General features: G+C 47.0%; 1 protein-coding gene across 3 annotated transcripts in view; it reads right to left on the reverse strand.

Moving 5' to 3' along the window:
- LOC129701081 (probable voltage-dependent R-type calcium channel subunit alpha-1E) overlaps nt 1-24,072 on the reverse strand; it is a 142,093-nt gene that overhangs the window by 3,459 nt on the left and 114,562 nt on the right. For 2 of the 3 annotated variants that reach the window (XM_055642040.1, XM_055642041.1), the window contains 8 exons: nt 20,333-20,438; nt 17,037-17,144; nt 15,995-16,095; nt 13,863-13,969; nt 9,806-9,911; nt 7,573-7,677; nt 4,920-5,088; nt 2,367-2,530 (listed from right to left, as the gene is read on the reverse strand). In XM_055642040.1, the coding sequence (XP_055498015.1) occupies nt 2,367-2,530; nt 4,920-5,088; nt 7,573-7,677; nt 9,806-9,911; nt 13,863-13,969; nt 15,995-16,095; nt 17,037-17,144; nt 20,333-20,438 (966 nt within the window). Of the gene's footprint in view, nt 1-2,366; nt 2,531-4,919; nt 5,089-7,572; nt 7,678-9,805; nt 9,912-12,189; nt 13,970-15,994; nt 16,096-17,036; nt 17,145-20,332; nt 20,439-24,072 lie in introns of those variants that run through there. The other variant, XM_055642042.1, reaches the window with a different exon arrangement.

Below are 24,072 nucleotides of genomic sequence, written 5' to 3' on the forward strand. Positions count from 1 at the left end.
GCTGGGGTCCCTGGATGAAGGAGATGGAGGAGGTATAGGGACAGGTGTTACATCTCCTGCAGTTACAGGGGGAGGTGCCCGGGGAGGGGGTAGTTTGGGTGGGAAGGGGTGAATGACGCAAGGCGTTGCGGAGGGAGCAGTCTCTGCGGAAGGTGGAAAGGGGTGAGTATGGGAAGATGTGACCGGTGGTGGGGTCATATTGAAGGGCGGAGATGTTGGAGAATGATGCATTGGATGCGGAGGCGAGTGGGGTGAAAGTTGAGGGCCAGGGGAACTATCCTTGTTTTTTCTGGGGTGGAGGGGGAGGAAAAACAGAATGATGGGACTGAGGAGACACAGGTAAGGGATCCATCTATGACAGTGGGGCAGAAACCATGTCTATTGATGGTGGTCGAGGGGGCAGGAGGGGGGGGGATGATGAGGGATTATAGAGGGGGATGATGGAGGGCTGGATGGGAGGGGGTTGATGGAACTGATTGAGGAGATGATGGAGATGGGTGATAAGAGACTGGAGGAAGCTGATGGGGCAATGAAGTGGGTCGTGGCCATGATGGAAGGGTTTGATGAGGGGGCTGAATGGGGGCATTGGAGGGGGGGGGGGGCTGAAGGGGCAATGGGGACTGGGGGGGGGCAAAGGAGCGGGAAATATAGGGCTGGTGGGGGGGATGTGACTAGAGGGAGTGATGGAGGGTTGATCAGGGGGTTAGAGAGGGGAGGCGGCGCGACTCTCGTCAGCAGCGGCCTCTGCAGCCCGTCCGCGTTTTTATTATTTTTTGTCTATGTTTCTATGTAGTTTTTGTTATTTTTTGTTGGGGTGTGTGTGTGGGGAAGTGGGGGTGGGGTGGGAGGGAGGGGGTAACTTTTAAATCTCTCCCTGCACGGGAGACCCGACCTTTTCTTGTCGGGTCTCCGTTGTCGTTGGGGCTGCAACGAGGAGCGGCCTCCAACAGGAGAAGACCGGGGGCTCTGGTGCCGACGACTCACCGTCACCGTCGCGGAGCTGGCCGAGTCCGGAGCGGGTGGAGCGGTGGTGGAGCGCTGCTGCTGCTGTGGCCCGACCTCCGGAGATTTGGAGGCTGCAACTGCGGGTCTGGCGGACGGCGGCACCGGGAGCCCGCGGGTCCCTGGAGGGAGACCGCTTTTCAGGGCTCCTGCAACGGCGACTTCTCCCGCCCGAGTTGCGGGGTCGAAGAGCTCCTGGAGCGGGGCCTGACATCACCGCCCCGTGTGGCTTGGAATGGCCGCGGGACTCTGCGAGCGCACGCCGGGGGCTCTAACACCAAGACCCGGTGTGCGACCTTGCATCACCCGGCGTGGCTTTAATGGCCGCGGGACAATCGCCATCGCCAGCCGGGGGCTTTGACTTTGACTGTGACATCAGGGGGGGGGGGGGGGGGAAGAGTGCAGTGGAGAGAGAGATAAGTTTTTTTGGCCTTCCATCACAGCAATGTGATGGATGTTTATGTAAAATGTAAATTATGTTGTGTCTGGGTGTCTGGGGTCTATTTGTTTGTAATGTATGGCTGCAGAAACGGCATTTCGTTTGGACCTCAAGGGGTCCAAATGACAATTAAATTGACTCTTGACTCTTGACTGGAGAGAAGACAGAGCGATGAGGAGAGGGGAGCTGACCTTAGACTTTAGGGATACAGCGCAGGAACAGGCCCTTCAGCCCCCGAGTCTGCACCGACCACCAATCAACCCGCACACTAGCACTAGCCTACAAACTAGTGGCAATTTACGAATCACCAAAGCCCTGTACCTTTGGAGTGTAGGAGGAAACTTGGAGCACCTGGAGAAAACCCACACAATCACAGGGGGAACATACAAACTCCGTACAGACAGCATTTGTAGTCAGGATCAAACCCGGGTCTCTGGCATTGTGAGGCAGCAACTCTACCGCTGCACCACTGTGCTGCCCCAATGTGAGAGCAGTGTGTGGTGTCGACCTGGGGTGTGGGGAATGGGTGGGGGTGGAGTGTAGAGGACGTGAAACCTGGAGACGCAGCATGCTGAAGGGCAAGAGTTACTTATCTGCAAGGCTGTCGCTGTCACTGCAGGTCAGTAGAGCTATGATTTGGTATTTGGTCCTGCCATTTCTGTTCCCTGCCCCACACCCCTGTCCAGCCAACACCCCCCCATCACCCATTCTCATTGCCTTCCTCTTCATATTCCACCCACACACCTCACCCACCAGACCCCCTCCCCACCGTCGTCCATCTCCTACAATGGTTCCCACCATCACCTTCCTTCGTTATCAGATTCCCGTGTGTTGCTGCCTATAATGTCTGCACAAGAGTTAGGGCCGTATGAGTAGCCATGAACATTGGCCCTTCTTCACTCAGGGTTAGGAGCCTGAGGCCTACCTGTTCCCGCAGACAGTGTGAATGGCCTGGGCTGGGAGAGCGGGACAGCCTCTGGTCGTGGCACCTGTGCTGCAGGTGCTGAGGCCGCTCGCTCGAGTTGCACAGGGATCTCTCTGGTGACAGCAGGTGCTTTCGCTCCTTGGAACGGCCTCGCTCGCGGCTGCCTGCGGAAGGAAGGGCCAGATGGAGATAAATCACAACTCGGCCATGCGGAGAGTCCTACGCAAACAAACTCAACTTTGAAGACTTTAGACGTTAGAGATACAGCGCGGAAACGGGCCCTTCAGCCCACCGAGTCCGTGCCGATCAGCAATCAGCCCGCACACGAGGACATTTGGCAGGAAGAATGCGGCGATGCAATATAGAATAACGTATTACTGTTCTAAAGAGGCCTCAGGACCAGAGGGACCTAGGAGTATGTGTGTACAAATCATTGGGTTTAATTGTTTAATTAGTTTAAAACAGGCCCTTCGGCCCACCTAGTCCATGGCAACCAGCGATCCCCGCACACTAACACTCATGGGCGGAAATCCTGGGGGGGACGGGGGGGATCATGTCCCCCCCCCGTGCTTTGAGAGGTGGGGGACAATCCCCCCATGTTTGTAATCCAGACTTTATCAGATGCTTTCTAAGAGATGAATCAGCCCATTCGCAGGGCCTTTCAGCGCCCGGCGCGGCTTAAAATCAAACTGCTGTATCGAGGCGATCGGGGACCCCGATGTTGAAGCCCCCACCGGCCGATGATAGGTCCCGCGAACGGGCCAATTCAAGCCCCATGATTCGTGACAGACGAAGTTGCTGTTGCTGGAGTTCGGAGTCGGTCACCAACCGGGTCTGCTCCCAATGTTACCGTCCACAGGGCCCACGGCCGAAGCCTTGCGTGTGTGCGCATGCACGTGCGCGACCACCAAGAAATTGTGTGTCCCCCCCATGTTTTTATAGCGATTTCTGTGCCTGCTAACACTAACACACACTAGGGACAATGGACAAGTTTACCAAGCCAATTAGCCTACAAACCTGTACGTCTTTGGAGTGTGGGAGGAAACCGGAGCACACGGAGAAAATCCCACACGGTCACAGGGACAATGTACAAACTCCATACAGACAGCACCAGTAATCAGGATCAAACCCGGGTCTCTGGCGCTGTGAAGCAGCAACTCTACCGCTGTGCTGCCCTTACTGTAAATCACACTGCAAAAAGTGTGAAACAGAGTGAATGAACGGGTCAATGTGTAACTATAATGACCATATACATTCACATATTTCATAGAAATCTGTCTCAGTTTCTCTAACGCAATCTCTTTCTTCCAGCTTGTTTCTGATGCTTTATTCATTTGAAAGGCTGTTTTATATAGATTTAAAATCTCAAAGCTATACATTTTATCATCATTGTATTTAGAAACATAGCATAGAAAATAGGTGCAGGAGTAGGCCATTCGGCCCTTCGAGCCTGCACCGCCATTCAATATGATCATGGCTGATCATCCAACTCAGTATCCTGTACCTGCCTTCTCTCCATACCCCCTGATCCCTTTAGCCACAAGGGCCAAATCTAACTCCCTCTTAAATATAGCCAATGAACTGGCCTCAACTACCTTCTGCAGGGGAGAATTCCAGAGATTCACCACTCTCTGTGTGAAAAAAGTTTTCCTCATCTCGGTCCTAAAAGATTTCCCCTTTATCCTTAAACTGTGACCCCTTGTTCTGGACTTCCCCAACATCGGGAACAATTTGTATCTTTGTTTACTGTTTGTTGGTGATCCCTGAACAATTTAACCAAATTATCTCTAATTGCCTTTGAATTTTAATGTATCGTCCTTCAGTGTGTGGCTTGCTCCCTGCTGGGAGTGCTGGTTGAACATCTTAGTTGAGATGGAAGATAGACACAAAGTGCTGGAGTAACTCAGCGGGCCAGGCAGCATCTCTGGAGAAAAAGGATGGGTGAAGTTTCGGGTCGGGATCCTTCTTCAGACTGAAAGTAGAGGGGAGGGAACTGGAGTTAAGTCAAGGCCAGAACAGAGCATGCCCAAGGAAGGGTGGAGCCCATAATGGTCCATTCTTGGCAGGGGAAGAGGTGACAACGAAGGGATACAAGGATGCGAACAGTGGAACTAGCAGGATGACGTATGGGGGAGGGAGGGGATGCAAGGGTTACTTGAAATTAGAGAAATCAATGTTCCTACCGCTGGGTTGAAAGCTGCCCAAATCAAATATGTGATGCTGTTCCTCCAATTTGTGTGTGGCCTCATTCTAATAGTGGAGGAGGCCCAGGACAGAAAGGTCAGTATGGAAATGGGAAGTTGGAGTTAAAATCCTTTCCTCATATTTTGACATATACCAGCATCTGCAGTTCCTTTCTACACATTTAGATGAGTTGGATGTGTGGAACTTTTAGGCATATCTCTGCGATTGGAAAGCTCAGACAGAAGCCAAAAGGTTTCCAGATCACCTGTGCTTACGGCTAGGAGTCTTCGAGATGGAACTCGCGCCAACTCCTTCCTCACTCACCCAGTCAGAACATTTTGAGCCCATTCTGTCGGGGCCACTGCCTACCTGCATTTGAGGATCTGCTGGACGACCTCAGAGGTCTTCGGCTCCATTTTTGGTAGAGATCTTCCGGACCAGCTCTCTCCAGTGAGTATTCATTGAGCCAGCTGCTGTCTGACTGGTTGGCAGCAAATGTGGAGAAGGATCGCTTCATTGGGCTTGGGTCTTCCGCAGACTGTCATCACAAGAACAACCAACATCTCACTCTGCAGCCAGCTCAGCCATGTGTCAAGACAGATGTAACAAGGACACTTGTTTTAATTCCGACACTTTCGCAACCTGGCTATTTGCTCTTGGATTTCTACCCTTCTGATAATGAGCAATGTGCACCGACACACTTCAATCCCCCTAAATTCTGTTGCATTGGATTAGCGCCTCTGTGGATCAGCTGAAAGGTGGAGCAATGGATGAAATAATTAAATCCAAACAAGTGTGAGGTGATGCAATTTGGGAAGTCAAATTCTAGTAGGATGTACAGAGTAAATTGAAGTGACCTCAGGTGTACTGACATACAGATCTTGCATGCCCACCGATCCCTGAAAGTGGCGACACAGTTGGATAGGATAGTGGAGAAGGCATGTGCTTGTTTGCATAAGCGTGGCATTGAGTCCAAGAGTTGAGATGTCATGTTACAGCTGTACACAACATTGGTTGGACCACATTTGGGGGCATTGCGTATGGTTCTGGTTGGCAAAATGAAGGATGTGGTGGCCTTAGAGAGTGAGCAGAAGAGATTCTGCAGAACGTTGCCTGGAATTGAGGTCTATAGGTAATAGGAAACATTGGATAGGCTAGGCTCATTCTCACTTCCAACCCAGTGGTATGAATTTCTCTAACTTCAAGTAACCTTGCATCGCCTCCCTCTCCTTCCCTCCCCAACCCAAGTTGTACTGGCTTCAAAGTCATCTTGTTGAGTCTCATTGTCTTCAACTTGTTTTCACCTAACCCAAAGTTAACAATGGTCTGCTTCCTTTATCATTGTTACTTTTTTGCATATCTTTCATTCATTTGTTTGATATCTCTCTATATCATCGTCTATATCTCACATTTCTCTTTCCCCTGACTCTTGGTCTGAAGAAGGATCTCGACCTGAAACATCACCTATTCGTTTTTTCCAGAGATGATGTCTGACCCGTTAAGTTACTCGAGCTTTTTGTGTCTACCTTAGATTGAGGGATGACCTTATAGAAGTGTACAAAATCATTAGGGGGATGGATAAAGTGAATGCTCACCATCTTTTTCCCAGAGTAGAGGATTCTAAAATTAAAGGGCATAGGCTTAAGGTGAGAGGGGAGAGATTTAAGAGGACCTCAGGAGCAACTCTTTCACTCAGAGGGTAGTTCATACTTGGAACATCCAGCTTGAGAAGCAGATGCAATTATAATTTTTGAAAAGACACTTGGACTGATATATGTTTAGAAAGGGTTTAGAGGGACATGGGCTAAATGCAGGTGAATGGAACTAGCCCAGAATGCCTAATTAGTTGTCAAGAACAAATTGGGCTGAAGGGCCTGCTTCCAAGCTATATAACTCTATGATTCTACTGACTGGTGCACAAAGTGCGAGAGTGAACAAATAATTATAAATCTACACCAAGCATTGGCTTTGTGCCCTGTATGGTACAAATATTTAAGGGGCTGTCCCACTGCGGCGACCTAATCCGCGAGTTAAGAGAGTGTCTTCGACCTTCAAGCTCGAGGGCACTCGCCTGGAAAACCTCGAGCTGGATCGACCGTCCGTGTTGAAACCACGAGCTGGATCAACCGACCGCACACACACGCACACACACACACACACATCGCAAAGGCGAGGGCCAGGGAAAGCGGGGGAGCGCTGTCTGAAATTCAGACCTGCGATGAAGAGGAAGGTAAAAGACGGCTGCACAGTGTACGGTAAGTCCTTTAGAAAGTGCGGGGGGAGAGAGAAGGGGAGAGAAAGGGAGAGAAGAGGGGAGGAGGAGTGGAGACACTTTTAAGAAGTTTAATAAAGTTTAGCGGGCATTTAACCTACTGGTCGGTTTTCCTTAGTTCTGAAAACTCTAATGAGCCAATCAAAATGCCCGGTCAGCGAAGGAGATTGCCTACGGCTGCCCTTGACTGCCTGTAACTAAATAGCGACCCCACTCCATTGCACTACGAGTTAAAAAGAACCATGCCCACCAAAGTTTTACTCGCGAAAATGTTTTCAACATGCTGAAAATATTTCCGCGACCTAGCTGAGGCCGTGCGGATTCGGGAACTTCCCTCGAGCTTGAAGGGAAGTTCCAGTGACCTCATAGGACCTCCTAGAACCACGTGTCGACCATGCTGCGAGTTTGAATCGAGGGCAAACTCGTCTAAACCCGCAGATTCGGTTGCCACAGTGGGGCAGCCACTTTAAGCTCCATGAGCGCTGGCACAGTTTCATCAGGGATAGGATAATCTAGTTACAGCGAATGCTGTGGACTGAGAAGTTAAGTGAAAATTAAGATGTGATTTCTTTATGGATAGTTTTTATCGACAGGATAAGGACAAATGATTTTCCAGATTACCGAGCCAGTCATTCATCTATTTAACAACAAATGGGATGATGTGAGTGATTTGAAGAGATTTCTTTACAGCATGAAAAAGGAAAGGAGCAGACAATAAATACATTGGGACAGGGAGAAAACTATACTTACCTCTGACTCAGTTTCCAGTCGAGGCATGGACACTGCCCGGCCCTGGTTTTCAATGGGGAGATAGTGACCATAATGAGGATATTCCACCTTAACTTTCTTTAGTTCCTGTATATAAGAAACCAAATAGACACACTAAATAGTTCTGACTATATGACAAACAGGTAAATATTGTGCTTAAACGTGTGTATAGACCAAATCTTTTGCCTCAAACCTAATTTCCACAACTTTCAGTCATTCTGCTCTTTGAATCTCTGCATGATGAGAAGACCCGACCTCACGATGTAATCATTTATTTTATCATTCTCGATTACCGATTGCCAAGTAGATTACTCCATGCTTTTGAAAAACCTTCCCTGCTATTTCGTTCACTCTAGCAATAAGGTTTCTGTACACAAACTATCATTTAATAGAAAAAAAACCGTTGCAATAACAATGTAGAATTTATCGACTGAAATGTCTTTATTATATATTTAAAACCTTTATTTAATGCCCCCAAATAAGTAATGAGAACCAGAGTCAGTCAGGAAAGGACAGATCTTATCTGTGTAATTCCCTGACGGGGAGCCAGTATGACTTCAATAAGAGTCAGAGCAGTGATATTTATATTAAAAAAGATAAAATTGCAGGCAGTGAGTGATGGTTAATGGTTGTTATCCAGACTCAATCATATTGGACAGCGGTGATTCTCAAGCAAGTGGCACAAAGAATTTAATATAGAAAAGTATGAGATAATGCATGATGTGTGGGATGGGAAAAGGTAATGTAGATTTAATGGCAGAGGCCTAAAGAGTAGGAACAGAGGGACAAAAAAACATAGATCAATATTGCACAGGAACTTTGGTCTACAATGTTTGTGCCGAACATGATGCCTAGCTGAAGTGATCTCATCTGCTTGCACATGACCCAATTGATTGATTGATTGATTGGAGATCAGCTTTGACTGGTCTCCTGGTGCACAACAGTTTTAATAAATCGCCCGTTACTTCATACTTCATACACTTCATATCCCTCTGGAGGATGGATCAGCGTGGGAAACCACTAGCGAACTCCTCCAGATTGAGACGAAGGGTCTCCCACGCTGCTGTGCGAGAGGGAGTTCCAGGATTTAAATTCAGCAGCAATGAAGGACCAGTCAGGATAATGCATGGTTTGGAGGGGAATCTGCAGGTGGCGGTGCACCCACGTATTTGCTGCACATTCACCTTAGTGCAGGGGTTTGTGCGTTTAGGATCAGCCCGGGCATTTTGTAGTTGATCCACAGAGCAGCATCGATGTGCTGGCGATGAAGAAATGAATGATCACGATGGTGTATGGTGTGGTAATCATGTCAGCTGCTGAACTCTGAATGGTGTACACAGACAACAGCAATAATGTGTGTGTGCTTCAATCTAAACATAACGGTGTTAATTTGTGCAAATCTTTTTTATTTGTACATGCCGTGGCAGTTTAACCTTTCCCCTAATCTATATATTCACTGCTGGCCTTTATATGTCATGCTGATCAACTCAGTGATAATCTGTATTTTCCCAGGCAATTTATTGGGACTCCCACTAATCAATATATTTATTTTTTAATTTGTACACAGTGCTAATCCAAACACCCCATTATTTTATGGCCAGCCTGGTAATCTGCACAAAGTCTGCTAATGCGAGCATGCTCTTGTCATTGTGACTCTACCTGTTTACCTGTTTAAAGCTCCAATGCACACAAATATCAATCACTACTCATTCGTAGGTATTCTTTCAGTCTCTTAACACCGTGCTGATCTCTGCACATAAATTCATAAATGACAGGAGCAGAATTAGGCCATTCGGCCCATCAGGTCTACTTCGCTATTCAATCATGGCTATCCCTCTCAACCCCATTCTCCTGCCTTCTCCCCATAACTCCTGACACCCATACTAATCAAGAATTTGCCAATCTCAGCCTGGAAAATATCCATTGACTTGGCCTCCACAGCTGTCTGTGGCAATGAGTTCCACAGTTTCACCGTCATCTGACATTTTCCCAATCTGTACATTTTATAATCTGTACACATTGTTCTAATCAATCTGCTCACTATTGTTGATATCGCTTCATTCTTCCTGTCATTTGCAAAACCATTCTCCATCATCCATATCCCACACCAGATTTTATATTTATAGTCAGTCTAGGTCGTTGGCAGATTGCACAGGACCCAACACCTTCCCTCACTCCGTGTACACTCCAACCTGGCTGCAATTTGAATCCATACCTTTGGCCGTTGGTTGTGGATTTCTTCCCCTTGACCTGAAGTTCGGCCTTGCTGGAACATGACTGGGGGCAAAGGTACCAATGGGGCAAATTCACTCCTGCTATCCCTGCAAGGGAGAGAGAATGAAAGAAAGGAAGAAGGAAGGTGTATTTCTTCTGCTCCTTGGCTGGTCTGAGCTCACATTGAATTATTTCTTAACCACAAGTACATCTAACGACTACTTTCTCCAATCTAAATATACTGTACCTAATGATCTGCCCCCCACCACCGCCAGGGCAGAGTTCCAGACATTCATCACCCTCTAAGGGAAGAAATGTTAAGGTCCCTTTTTTAAAGTGTCAAGTTTAAAATGACAAGCCCCGTATTTGGTTGTTATATCCCGTTGTTTGTGACTCTCACACTTAGCATTTGCCTATTTTTTTAAAATTTGCAAAATTATTCTACGCAGCACAATATTGCATATTATTGTGGCGGTGGAGACTCACATTCGATGAGCGTGAGGGGAAGACAGTGGGGACCTGGTGTGGAGGGATCGCTGTGAGGGATGGTGGGAGAACAAAGGGGGAGGGGGGGCACTCTGGTTTAGAATCCTCTGCCCAGGGGATAAGTCTGTGTTTGTTTGTTTGTTCATTTGTTCTGGTGAAGGCGCTGTGCACACAGCAGCTAGACAACAGTCGCTAGTCATTTCTTATTGTTTTCACTATTAATTTCAAGTTTTTGTGCACCTTGTGTGTTGTGACTGTCGGCAGACCAATTTCCCCCCCGGGGATGAATAAAGTTTTATCGTATCATATCGTATCGTATTGAGAGATTGACAAGTGCCCCTGTATATTTATTCCCGATCCTTCATGTTTTTGATCTACTTACACCCAGAAGTCATCAAACATGCATAGAGATATCAAACATAATGCAATATGTTTAAGAAAGCAACTGCAAATGCTGGAAAAATCGAAGGTAGACAACAAATGCTGGAGAAACAGCGGGTGAGGCAGCATCTCTGGAAAGAAGGAATTGGCGATGTTTCGGGTCGAGATCCATTTTTACACTGAAGAAGGGTCTCAATCCGAAACGTCGCCAATTCCTTCTCTCGATCAATGCTGCCTCACCCGCTAATGCAATATGTGGCTGACTGCTTTGGCGGAGATAAACTGGAGTTACTCAGGCAGCATCACTGGAGAAAAAGATCCTTCTTCAGACTGAAAGATAGGGAAGGCCGGGATCCCACCTGAAACGTCACCTATTCCTTTTCTTCAGAGATGCTGCCTGACCTGCTGAGTTACTCCAGCATTCTGTGTCTATCCTTGGTATTAATCAGCATCTGCAGTTCCCCTTCCAAACCACTTGCCTTGGGGGAGAACACATTTGCAGAGTGAAGGTTGAAAATGGCACAGGTAACTCACTCGGGCAAATACTGCAGGGTTGAGGACCATGTCAAGGTTCAATAAAGGACGACTTGTGTCTGGTCTACTGTCATTGCACTTTAATTGTTATCCTTTTGGCGGATTTCAGCCTTATATTTCACCTGTGTCCGTTCCACAAGATCTCACCCCTTTGCTGTCAGTCTGATTTGGGGTGGCCAAGGTGGTCCATCCCAACCACATTGGCCATGGATTCTCATCTCGTCACATACTAGACCCTGGCAGATCATGTATCCAATTATTTCTCTCTTTACCCAATCATGCTTCTAACTTCCGATTTCCATCCTCTTGATCCCAACCCTCTCCTCTGTCCCACCTCTTCCATTGATCCCAACCCTTTGCTTGACCTCACTCTTCCCTCAATCCCATCTGGACAGGTGTAAGATATTGTACTTTGGCATGTCTAATGTAAGAGTAATATATGCAGCAAATGCAGGGCCCTTTGAAGCATTGATGTGCAGAGGGAGCTTGGGGTGGAAGTCCATTGTTCCCTGAAAGTGGCAACACATGTAGATAGGGTAGTAACGAAGGTATGTGGCATACGTGCCTTTATCAGTCATGGCATTGAGCATAAAAGTTGGGAAGTTGTATATAAAACTTTGGTTAAGTCACATTACATGAGTATCGGCACTTCATGTTTTACGCTGGGGTTATGTGTTTAAAAAAACCGTGCAATTACAATATGTGTAAATTAAACATATATGTGACTATGCTATCAGCAGTAAATTTGAATGCATTATTCCAAAAATACCAGCACGTAAATCAAGCTTTGGTATTAAACTCTATCTCAAAAACACATAAATCAAACACACATACAACATGAGGCATGTAGGAATGAACTGCAGATGCTGGTTTAGACCAACGATGGACACAAAGTGCTGGAGCAACTCAGCGGGTCAGGCAACATCTCTGGAGAAAAGGAACAGGTGACAATTCGGGTCGGAAACCCTCTTTCAGGCACGAGGTATCTAAAACATAAGGTGCATGTATTGTGGGCAGTTCTGATTACAGGAAGGTTGTAGAAGCTTTGAAGTTTACAAGTTTACAAGCTTAGTTACAAGGAGAGGTTGGACAAACTTGGATTGTTTTCTCTGCAGAATCAGAGGCTGAGGGGAGATATGAGAGAAATTCGTAAAATGATGAGAGGCACAGATAAGATAGAGTCAGAACCTTTATCCAGGGTGAAAATATCAAATACTAGAGGGCATAGCTTTAAGCTGAGAGGTGAGAGGGGGGAAGGGAGTAGTTTTACAAGGCAAGTATTTTAACACAGTGGGTGATAGGTGCCTGAAGAGCACTCTAGTGGAGGTGGTGGAAGCAGATACAATAGTAATGCTCAAGAGGCATTTAGGCAGAAACACTAACAGGCTGGGAACGGTGGGATATGCACCGTGTGTAGGCTGATGTGATTAGTTTAGATTGATCTCATGGTCGGTGCAGTCATGGTGGGATGAGGGCCTATTGCGGTGCTGTACCATTCTATGTTCTATCTCTTCCCTTGATCCCAGTCCTTCCCTCGATCATACCCTTCACCTAAATCCGCCTCCTCGCCCAATTCTACCTCCCCCCCTGTTCCCACCCCTCCCCTTTCCTCAAAACTGTCCTTGATGATTATGTTGTCCCTTCTCTCAATGCCATCGCTTTCCAATGTACTGCTCCCTCCATTGATCTGGTGTTCCTGACCTGAACTAACTCAAGCTCCAATTCTCCCTCCAGTTACCTCTCCAGCCACTGACCCCCACGACCTATGGCCCATCTGTTGTTGTATCGAGTGGAGGAAAGGTCAGTGGGTATTTGGCGAGGGACAGGTCCCCCCTGCATTCTAAGTGTAATGGCAAGTATTCAACTTTTCCAGTGTCCTCTTTTACAGCTGCCATTACTACACAGGTAATTCTGCATGCAAGTTGTAGCTGGTTGCTCTGTCCCTGGTCTGGTGGGAACTGTATGCGCTCCCTCCCTGTGCCTGCCTCTTCCTGTCCCCTATGCCCTTACGGATACACCACCCTGTGCATCTAATGACCGCCCCCCAAGTGTCCAAAATAATAGGGCAAGATATATCTAAGCAAAATAACATGATATGCCAACAATAAACATAAATACTCTTACACTAAGCATTGGGTACGGTGTGCAAGGCCTTCCATGCAGTGCTGCTTTAACGGTGAGCGCAAGGGGACAGTGGCCACTTCACTTACACTACACTCCAATACAGTGCTGAAGAGTTTATTGGCCCTGATTTCTTTCTAAAAACACCTCTGAAACTTTTACAATCATTTAAGGTGAAGGGGGAAAGATTTAATAGGGATCTGAGGGGTAACCTTTTCACACAAAGGTTGGCGAGGGTATGGAATAAGCTGCCAGAGGAGGGGGTTGAGGCTGGGACTATTGTGATGTTTAAGAAACAATTATACAGGTACATGGATAGGACAGGTTTGGAGATATGGGCCAAACGCAGTCAGGTGGGACTAGTGTAGATGGAACATGTTGATGGGTGTGGGCAGGTTGGGCCGAAGTGCATGTTTCCACGCTGTATGACTCTCATTGACACAGGTTAACCGACTGTAGCATGCAAAGATCGACAGCTCATGAATGATGCCGACAGCACTGTCTGATCAGAAGGGCAGCGATCAAATGGAACTTACAAGTCAGGTCCTCTGTCCGCCTGCAGAAAGGGCAGACCCTTAGTGCTGGAGATAATCTGCGGAGGCAGAGTGGAAGCTTCCATCCGCTGGAACATGGGCGTTCGGCTCTGCGCAAAGAGAAGAGATACATTTGTCACACTGCGTCAGTCAGCAGCTCAGAGGTCACTTAGCTCCTCTGCACTCACATCATATCCCGTCACTCAAATTGCCACTGCCTCATTGTCCAGCCCCTCCATCATGTTCTGTGTCTGATCCCAGAAGAACCACATATAAAGTCAAGAATGGCACAGTGGTGCAGCGGTAGAGTTGCCACCTTACAGCACCAGAGACCCAGGTTAGATCCTGACTATGAGTGCTGTGTGTATGGAGTTTGTACGTTCTCCCCATAACCTGCGTGGGTTTTCTCTGGGTGCTCTGGTTTCCGACCACACTCCAAAGACGTACAGGTTTGTAGGTTAATTGGTTTGGTAATGTTGTAAATTGTCCCTAGTGTGTGTAGGATAGTGTTAGTGTGCGGAGATTGCTGATCAGCGCGGACTTGGTGAGACAAAGGGCCTGTTTCTGCGTTGTATATCTAAACTTTACTAAACTAAACTAAAAGGTTCAACCATCTGAGATGAAAGGAAGATGAATAACCACTCACTCCGTCTACTGAGGTTCATAAGTTATAGGCCCATCAAGTACTCCGCCATTCAACCATGGCTGATCGATCTTTCCCTCTCAACCCCGTTCTCCTGCCTTCCTGTAACCCCTGACGCCCATACTAATCAAGAAACCATCAATCTCTGCCTTAAAAATATCTATTGATTTGGCCTCCACAGGCATCTGTGGCAATAAATTCCACAGATTCACTACCCTATGACTAAAGAAATTCCTCTTCACCTCCTCCCTAAAGATGTGTCCTTTCATTCTGCAGTTTTATTATATTCTCTGGTCCTAGACTCTCCCACTAGTGGAAACCCCCTCTCTGCATCCACTCTATGCAGGCCTTTCACTATTCAGTAGGTTTCAATGAGGTCCCCCCCCCCCCATCCTCCTAAACTTCAGCAAGTACGAGCCCAGTGCTGTCAAACGCTCATGATATGTTAACCCAATCATTCCTGGGATCATTCTAGTAATCCTCCTCTGGACCCTCTCCCATGCCAGCACACCCTTCCTCAGATACGCGGCCCAAAGCTGGCCACAATACACCACCTGCGGCTTGACCAGTGCCTGGTCTGACCTGCCGTGCCTCTCATCAACATCCACGCATAACATACCTCTTGCAACTTCTCTCTCAGCTGAACTCCTGAATCCTGTAACTCACGCGGCAGTTGATGAACAATCTTTTACAGCGTATTCACGCCATGCAGTGGTGCTAGTTTGCAGTGCTTGCACTACAGCAGGGACAATGTTGCTGCAGATTGTTGAACGGGGTTGCACTAGTCAGCTGAGGCGCTGCGTGTGAGGACCCCATCACTATCTCACTAATTACACTCAGCCTCATAAGATTTCCCACCCTGGCCACACACTCACATCACTCCTGCCATCGGGAAGAAGATACAGGAGCCTGAAAACAGTAACGTCCAGGTTCAGGCATAGCTGCTTCCCCACAGCCATCAGGCTATTAAACACCGCAACCTCCAAACATGCTCTGAACTACATAGACCTGGGGACATTATTGTCTGTTTGCTTGTATGTGTTTCTATGTGTCTGTATAAACATGTATATACACACTGAACTTTTTTTTCTCATTTATTATATTGTTTACAGAGTACTATGTTTACAGATTCTGTTGTGCTGCTGCAAGTAAGAATCTCATTGATCAGTCTGGAACATGTGACAATACAGCACACTTGACTCACTATCAACTCTCCCAACTCCTGCCATTGAAGTCCATCTGCACACATCGTTTCACCCAGGTCCCTTCATAGTCAGTCCCCATTTTATTTCACCTTAGAATTTGTACCTCTTAACCACCATTCCTCAGACCCAATTCACCCGGCCACCTCCTCATCAATATCACCCAGCCCATCCCACCCATCACACTTGCTTCACCTGTCCTCCCACATTTCACCTGTCCCCATCACTCCAACCCTATTTTCAGCTCAGTGTCTGTGACATTCAGATAATGCCTGTCCCAACGGCAGTACCTGCTCTTCCTGCAGCATCTGATACTTTTTATTTTTACTCTGTTTGTAGTAATCCATGATCATCATGGCAGCATAGATTTTCCCAACTGTTAAGTCCGAATCTGGAAGAGTAAGGAAGATGGAATCAGATTCATAGGTACAGAGAGATACAGCTCCGAAACAGGCCCTTTGGCCCACCAAGTCCACGCCAACCAGGATTTACCCATTTACATGAATCCTGCATTAATCCCATATTCTCATTCTATCCACATTCCCTATCAAATCCCTCTTCCAGATCCGCTCTAATCCCTAGGTTCTTAGACACTGGGGTCTTGGCCTAAAAGTTCCATTGTCCTGGCAGCACCGATCCTCTCAATCATCCGCCGCCATCTCGCAAACCGCCTGCCTATCTATCGTATGATTTTACAGGATTGTATGCAAAACAAAGAATTTCACTGTAACTAGGTACATGTGACAATAAAGTATCATCATTATCAACCATTAAATGCAAAGAGAATAAATAGAATTATCATATGTAGTGTGACAACAAGGAACAGGGATGATTCCTTGACAACACAGGGAAGTTGTTTTTAAAATGGCAGTGTGGTACGTACAGGCCAATATTCTCTTCAGATGGATACACATGGGCCCAAATCTGTTTTAATATTTGGAAAGGGAATGATTTCAGAACTGTCTGGGATGGGACTGTGAAGTCCACAAACTCTGGTTCTGTTTAGGAGATACATTTCAGATCAATCCAATTCAAAAAACTGTAGGGAAGTTGAGGGAAGTTATGCTTCTTAACTGTGACGTGACCTTGTCACGTGAGGATAATGGCTGCTATGTGATTAATGAAGTCCGTGGGTGACTGTTGATGGCCATTTCCAGCACATTTATGCACTGTCTGTGATGAACCACACTTCACCTGGGGAGGGACAAGCGTTACTTGCATAACTGACCCAAACTGTTAACTGTTCCTCTCTCCACGGACCCGGACTCTCCCCACAGATGCTGCTCCCCCGTGCTCGGTATTTCTAGCAATCTCGGTGTTTGCTTTACTTACAGGTGTGCATGGGAACCAAGAGATCCAGTGTCTTCTGCGAGAGGTACGGCCAAATTGTCATGATCTCCTTGCGCAGCTCTGCATCCAGCTGCTGCTTGTCTGCCCCACCTGACAAAGAAGTTTATTCGGGAATCGCGCGTCAGTATTTATCAGCTTACGACTCACAACCTGGAGAATAGACCGATGTTTTCCACAAACGCAATGTTGCTGAGGTGGATGTGATTGAGAGCTTTAAGTTCCTCGGTGTAAATATTACCGACAATCTGTCCTGGTCCAACCACATTGACAGTGCAGCCAAGAAGGCGCACCAAAGCCTCTACTTTCGATTTTAGAGACACTGTGCAAACAGGCCCTTCGGCCCCTCTGCCGGGTGTCCACTTCCCCATCGTGACCCCTTCCCCACGGTGAACCCTCCCCTTGGTAACCGCTCCCCCTGGTGACTAACCCCCCCCCAGTCAGTGACCCCCTGTCCCCTTGGCAACCCCTACTCCCCGTGACCTCTCCCCTCGGTGAGGATCCCCCTCTTGCTCAGTGTGACAAGGTGATCAACAGAAGCTGGTTGAAAGATCCTCCTGCCCAGGCAGGGTAGGGCAGGGTGGAGTATCAAGGGATGGGCGGAGAGAAGACTGGATGACAAGGGGAGGGGAGCTAGCATTAGAATTTAGCGAATCAGGCCCTTCGGCCCTCTGAGTCCGCGACGACCAGTGATCACCCCGTACATGAGCACCATCCTCCACTTTAGGGACAATTTACAATTTTAACGAGGCCAATTAACCTACAAACCTGTACATCTTTGGAGTGTGGGAGGAAACTACGGCACCCAGAGAAAACCCACGTGGCCACAGGGAGAACGTAAAACACCGTACAGACAGCACCCGTAGTCAGGATCAAACCCGGGTCCCTGGCGCTGTAAGGCAGCAGGTCTACTGCTGTGCCTCCGCGCCGCCCTTCCTCAGAGGACTGAGGCAATTCATAATGTCTCTGATGACTCTTAGCAATTTCTACTGATACACCACAGAAAGGCTCCTCTCTGGATGTTTCACAACTCGGTAAGGCAACTGCTCTGCCAAGGGCCGTAAGAAATTATAGTTGTGAATGCAATTTGTCCATCACGCACTTTCCCCACCATAAACTCCATCCATTCCCAAACTCTTTATTTCTTTGTTGCCCTATAATGTACTGACCCACACGTGCCTATCAACTTCCCTTTGGGTCTATTTCCAATTACCTACACTAGCGGTATTGTCCAACAACTAAATATCCGACGTAGCTGATGTTAGGGTCAAAGTGGGTCTCTGGAGCAGTGAGGCAGCAGATTTCCTGCTGCACCACCATACTCCAGATTCTTGCCCTTTTTCTATAACTTTCCCGTGAATTTTGTTGCTCTGAATATTTCATAGCACACTGTATACCTCGTTCATAAGTTCATGTTATCGGAGCAGAATTAGGCCATTAGACAGCCGTGTAGTGTGATAGATCCCATTTTCCTTCTTAATTCTAATCAAATAGAAATATTGGATCTATCTTTCCTGGAACCACCTATCACTTGACAGATCGCGTGTCACGCCTTCCCATCACCTCTCACTTCCAGCTAGCACCCGTTAGTGTGAAGATGTACTCCGCCATTCAATCATGGCTGATCTCTGCCACCTAACCCCATTTTACTGCCTTCTCCCCATAACCCTTGACACCCGTTCTTAATCAAGAACTTGTCTATTTCTGACATAAAAATACCCACTGACTTGGCCTCCACATCCTCTGTGGCAATGAGTTCCACAGATGGAGACAGGCTAAGTTTGGGTCCATGCAATTTACCATAACTAAACCTTTGACTTGGAAAAAGTGAATGGGTTTGGAGAAGTTGCACAATGTAAAAACAGGTACTGACTGGGCCTCTGTTCAAGGAAGAAGTGTGGACCATTATACCTTTTTTGAGCAATGCAGTGTTTCCTGCCCCTCTCTCAGGAAGATATCTGTTCAATGATTGGTCCCCAATCAGTATCTCAGAGGAATATCCATGTAATTCTGTAGTAATTAAGAATTAGTTACTCCTTCTAATTTACAGTACTTAGGAGATTCAAGTATGGTCCATGATGGAAATCCTTGAACTTGTGAAATGATGCTCCTGCAAAAGTCAGGGAAACTTCCAATACTCCTGGTGGCCAAGACGTGTGTCCAGCTGCAGCTGAAGACCGATGGCATTGTACAGCTGGAACCAGGGATAGACTCACTGTGGAGCATCCGTGATGAGGAGGAAATAGTGGACAGTGTGTGTAGTGACCTGGTCCTCTCAAATTATCTTTGGCACTGACAGAAACGCAATGGAAGACCACCAGACAGAGGGGGCAGTGCCGGAGTACCTTATGACTAAAGATAGATACAAAATGCTAGAGAAACTTAGTGGGATAAGTAGCATCTCTGGAGAGAAAGAATGGGTGATGTTTCGGGTCGAGACCCTTCTTCTGGTCTGAAAATACTGCCTCTAGAAATGCTGCCTGTTCCGCTGAGTTACTCCAGCATGTTGTGTCTATCTTCGGTTTAAACTAGCATCTGCAGTTCCTTCGTACCCTATGACCATCTCCCTCTCAAGCAGATGTGTCTTATTGGATACTACTAGAGGGAGAACTGAGATTGACTGAGAAACATTGCTCAGTGGACAACTCCTTATTCTGCAAAAGGGAAAATCTTATGGCAGCAAGCACATTGAAAATAATATGAAATTAACAGTTGGAGTTGGATGCTGATCTATAGAAATGAAGTTTCTATCTCGCGATGTTCTCAATTATTTAAGATAGATACAAAGTGCTGGATTAACTCAGCGAGTCAGGCAGCAGCATCTCTGGAGAGAATGAGTGGGTGATGTATTGGGTCAGAACCCCGCGCTTCAAAAACCAGGACTGGGGTACTGATTTTGGATGATCAGCCATGATCATACTGAATGGCGGTGCTGGTTCAAAGGGCCGAATGGCCTACTCCTGCACCTATTTTCAATGTTTCTAAGAGAGATGTTGGGATAGTATGAACAACTCGATGAAGGTTCGGATTGCTTATAACCTGAACGCTTAATTCTGTTTCTCTTTCCACTGATGCTCCTCCAATCTGTTGACTATTTCCTGCTCTCTCTGTTTTGATTCAAATTTCTAGCATGTTAGATTTGTCACTGTACGATGCCCCCTGGGATATTTTACCAGCACAGAATTGCTGCACAAACCACCAACACAGTTCCTGTTGTGCTTTAAATCCAGTTGAGTTTTGTAGACTGGTTGGTGTGACGTCGACAATGAACGACCTCTTACCTCTGGCCAGCTTGATTTGAAGTGCGGTTCTGATCAAGCCCATGAGCGTGGAGGTGAAGTGAACAGTCTTGTCCTCGCTGACAGGCATATTCATCAGTACCAGTCTCTAAAAGGAGAAGGACAGTGAGCCACAACCAGACCCAGCAATGCTGCCTTAACCTCCCATCTCCATACTGGGATCTAACTACATCCCACAACAGCTCCAGTGGATCTAGCAGGTTATGTGCTTCCTTGCAAGCTCATCATTTTCTCTCATTTTGCTCTACACTTATCTCGCCTCCCCCCTCCTGTCACTAGCTCCCCCCTCCAATTCCTCCATGTTTGCGCCTTTCCTGCCACCGAGAATTGTTTAAGATGCTCCATTGTTGTAGCCAATATTGTGAAGACATGTCTGTCTTATCAGATGACCTACCGACCACCCTGCCCATGATCTCACTACAGTCTCCCCAACACATCCACGCTCACTAACCAGCCCTTGATCCATGAAAGTTGGCTGGATCACTCCTCACTTTCCTCCAACTCTCCCACCTCTGGGATTTTTATGACAAGTGAACAGAAACATTGAAACTAGCTAAGAGTTCTCTTGTTTTGCACACTGATAATCTCCCCTCACTTTTGTTTCTTGGCTGCAGTCTATGGGACGGCAACTTTGGAGAGTGCATGAGTCCTGTGAATCTTTGTACCTACTGACCGACCAATGAATGAGCTCACATTCACATTCTGCTGACGTGACTCGTCCAACCCGTCCTGTCCTGCAACCGTAATTAATTAAAACCAGATGCACGGTCACCTTTATCCTTGTAGATTAATGGAAAATGTTCAGCAGAGCAGGCCATTCACACATTGACTGTTCCAGTCAACAAAGAGTCATCTGGTCTCATCCCTTCCCACAGCACTGGGCTGGCACCCCTGTAGTGATGCTTCCTCCACTACACGCCATCGTAGTGGTTACATGTGGTCTGGTGTCTGCCTCCACTGCCCTTTCAGGCAACGTGCTATTCCCCATCACCCACAGGGTGTGAGAACCTCTCCTCTTGTTCTACCCGTTACTGTAAACCTGCACTCCCTGGGATGGGACATCTCTGCTTAGGGAAATAGGTCCTCCCTATTTACTCTATTCAGACCTCTCATAATTCCACACACCTTGGTTACATTTTTGCTCAACCTCCTCTGTTCCAAAGTGACCAACCCCAGCCTGTCCATTTACTTTATCACAAACAACTTTCTGCTGGCGACCGGCAATATCCTCGTGAATTCCCTCTGCACCCTCGTCTTCCCTGTAACGTGGTGATCAAGACCATACACCATGCTCAAGCTACGGATGAGTTGACAATTCCAGTATAACCTCCCTGAGCCCATCTTCTGTTCCGTAGCTGACAGAGGAAAAACATTCCTGTGTCTTTGTAAACATCTTAGTGACCTGCCCTTCTTCCTCTCAGGTCCAATGGACTCACATTCTTCCTTCACACCAGTCAATATCCTCCCATTTATGACTATATCTCAGTAATACATTTAGGCAGGTGCAACAAAGTGAGGTAATATTTAATACTAGACTAAGTGGGACCCGTTGGGTTCCAGCATCACACGGGAGGGCTGGTCCCCCAATGCAATATTCCACCTCTCCACCAATTCCAATATGGGCGCTTTCTAGAACGCTAGTATGGGTGTTGTGGGCTGAAGGGGCTGGTTTCCAGGGGGCTAGTATGGACATTGTGGGCCAAATGGTTTCTTGGGCTGGTGGCTCAGTCACTCAAGCCTGTTGTGCTGGCAGCTCACTCACTCACGGCTGGTGGGATGGCAGTTGACTATTTCCTTGAAATTCCATTTGAAGCAGGGTGCAAGGCCACCAAATTCAAGTGCAGTTTCATACCATTTGAAGCAGGGTGCAAGGCCACTAAAGACAGCAAGTCGTGACCTCTCGTTCTTCCATCTTGCAGAAATTGAGCCATGCCCACACTTCTGGGTTTTATAGTCCACCCCCCCTCCCACCAGAAGGGGCGCGGTCTTCATGGCGTGAATGACAGGAGAGAGAATCTCAACATTTTTAAAACACTAATAACTCTTTTATTTTTCATCGATGGCACCTGATGAGCGGAGGGGGACTCTGAGTAAGATGGTCAAAAATCACAGCCATACGTGGTAGCTTTTTTTTTCTAAAATCAATATAAAGCGCAAACAGGAAGTGGTCAAGATTAGACTTTTAATTATATAGAATGCAAGGCAACTTTAATTAGGCAAGGCAACTTTAATTAGGCAACACAACTTTAGCATTTACAAACCAAAGGCAACACAGCTTTAGCATTTCCAAACCAAAGGCAACACAGCTTTAGCATTTCCAAACTATATTTTCAAACCATATTAAGGGCACTGACCAGTCAGTAAAACCACTCACAGTTTAGTAGACATGTGTTCAGTGTTATTCACAGCTCAGACTGAGAGACATGACCCTCTCGCTCCCCCATCTTGCAGACTCTGACTGAGGCACTCAACACTTCCGGGTTTTATAGTCCCTCCAGAAGGGGCGTGGCCTTCAGGAGAGAGAATCTCAACATTTTTTATATACTAATAACTCTTTTATTTTTAATCAATAGGAAAAATCCTCTTATCCTGCGCAGCGGGGGGACTCTGAGTAAGATGGCCAAAAATCACAGCCGTAAGTGGCAGTGTTTTTTCTAAAATCAATATACAGAACAACAGGAAGTGGTCAAGATCAGACTTTTAGTAATATAGATGGTGTGGAGGAAAACAGGGATCTTGGAGCATGGACTCCACAGGTCCTTAACAGATGTTGGCCAGCTCAATAAGATATTTGGAAAGGCACAGAAGGTGCATTGCTTTGAGGGACCTGGGTGTTCAGAAGGATAGTACTTGGGTGTAGCAGGTAATTGTAAAATCAAATAGGTTCTTATTGCATATGGATTTGTGTAGCAGATTGGAAACATCAGTCTGTAATTACATAGAGCTCCATTGAGACTGCTATAGATTGATGTATGTAGTTCTGGCCTTTCACCTAGACAAGGATATCATTTAGCCTATAGTGTCCGTGCAATTTCTCTACCAGAGTGACTTACCGATTCCACTCCTAGCCCACGCTCTGTCCTCCTTCAATTTTTTCCTCACTATTTATTTACCTTTAGACTTTAGAGATGCAGCACGGGAATAGGCCCTTCTGCCCACCGTGTCCGTGCTGACCAGCAATCGCCCTCCGTACCCGAGCACAGTTTAACTTACAAACCTGCACGTCTCTGAAGTGTGGGAGGAAACTGGAGCACCCGGGGAAAATCCACACAGTCACAGGGAAAACGTGCAAACTCCGTACAAACAGTACCCATAGTCAGGATCGAACCCAGGTCCCTGGCGCTGTAAGGCAGCAACTCTACCGCTGCGCCACCGTGCTGCCCCTTCTAGTTACCTCTTGATGTCTACAACTGCAGGCAAAGTATTCCAGATTCCAACGACACGCCATTTCCAATAAAAGGCTTTTGCTCGTCACTATTAATTGCCTTTCTCTATTTAATACCTGTAAACTTCACAGCCAACTCTCCACCATCCACTCCGTTCACAGCCCTCATTACTTTATACACCTCTCAGATCTCCCGTCAGCCTCAGCATCGCCAAAGAGAACAGTCACCACCTCTCCAATCTATTATTGTAACTAGTCGTCATTCATCTCAGAAAAGATTCTTGTAAATATTCCCTGGACTCTCTCCAAAGCCTCCACTTCCTTCCTGTAAACGAGA

This window comes from Leucoraja erinacea, chromosome 10, assembly GCF_028641065.1.
Source record: "Leucoraja erinacea ecotype New England chromosome 10, Leri_hhj_1, whole genome shotgun sequence".
Classification (NCBI taxonomy): domain Eukaryota; kingdom Metazoa; phylum Chordata; class Chondrichthyes; order Rajiformes; family Rajidae; genus Leucoraja; species Leucoraja erinaceus.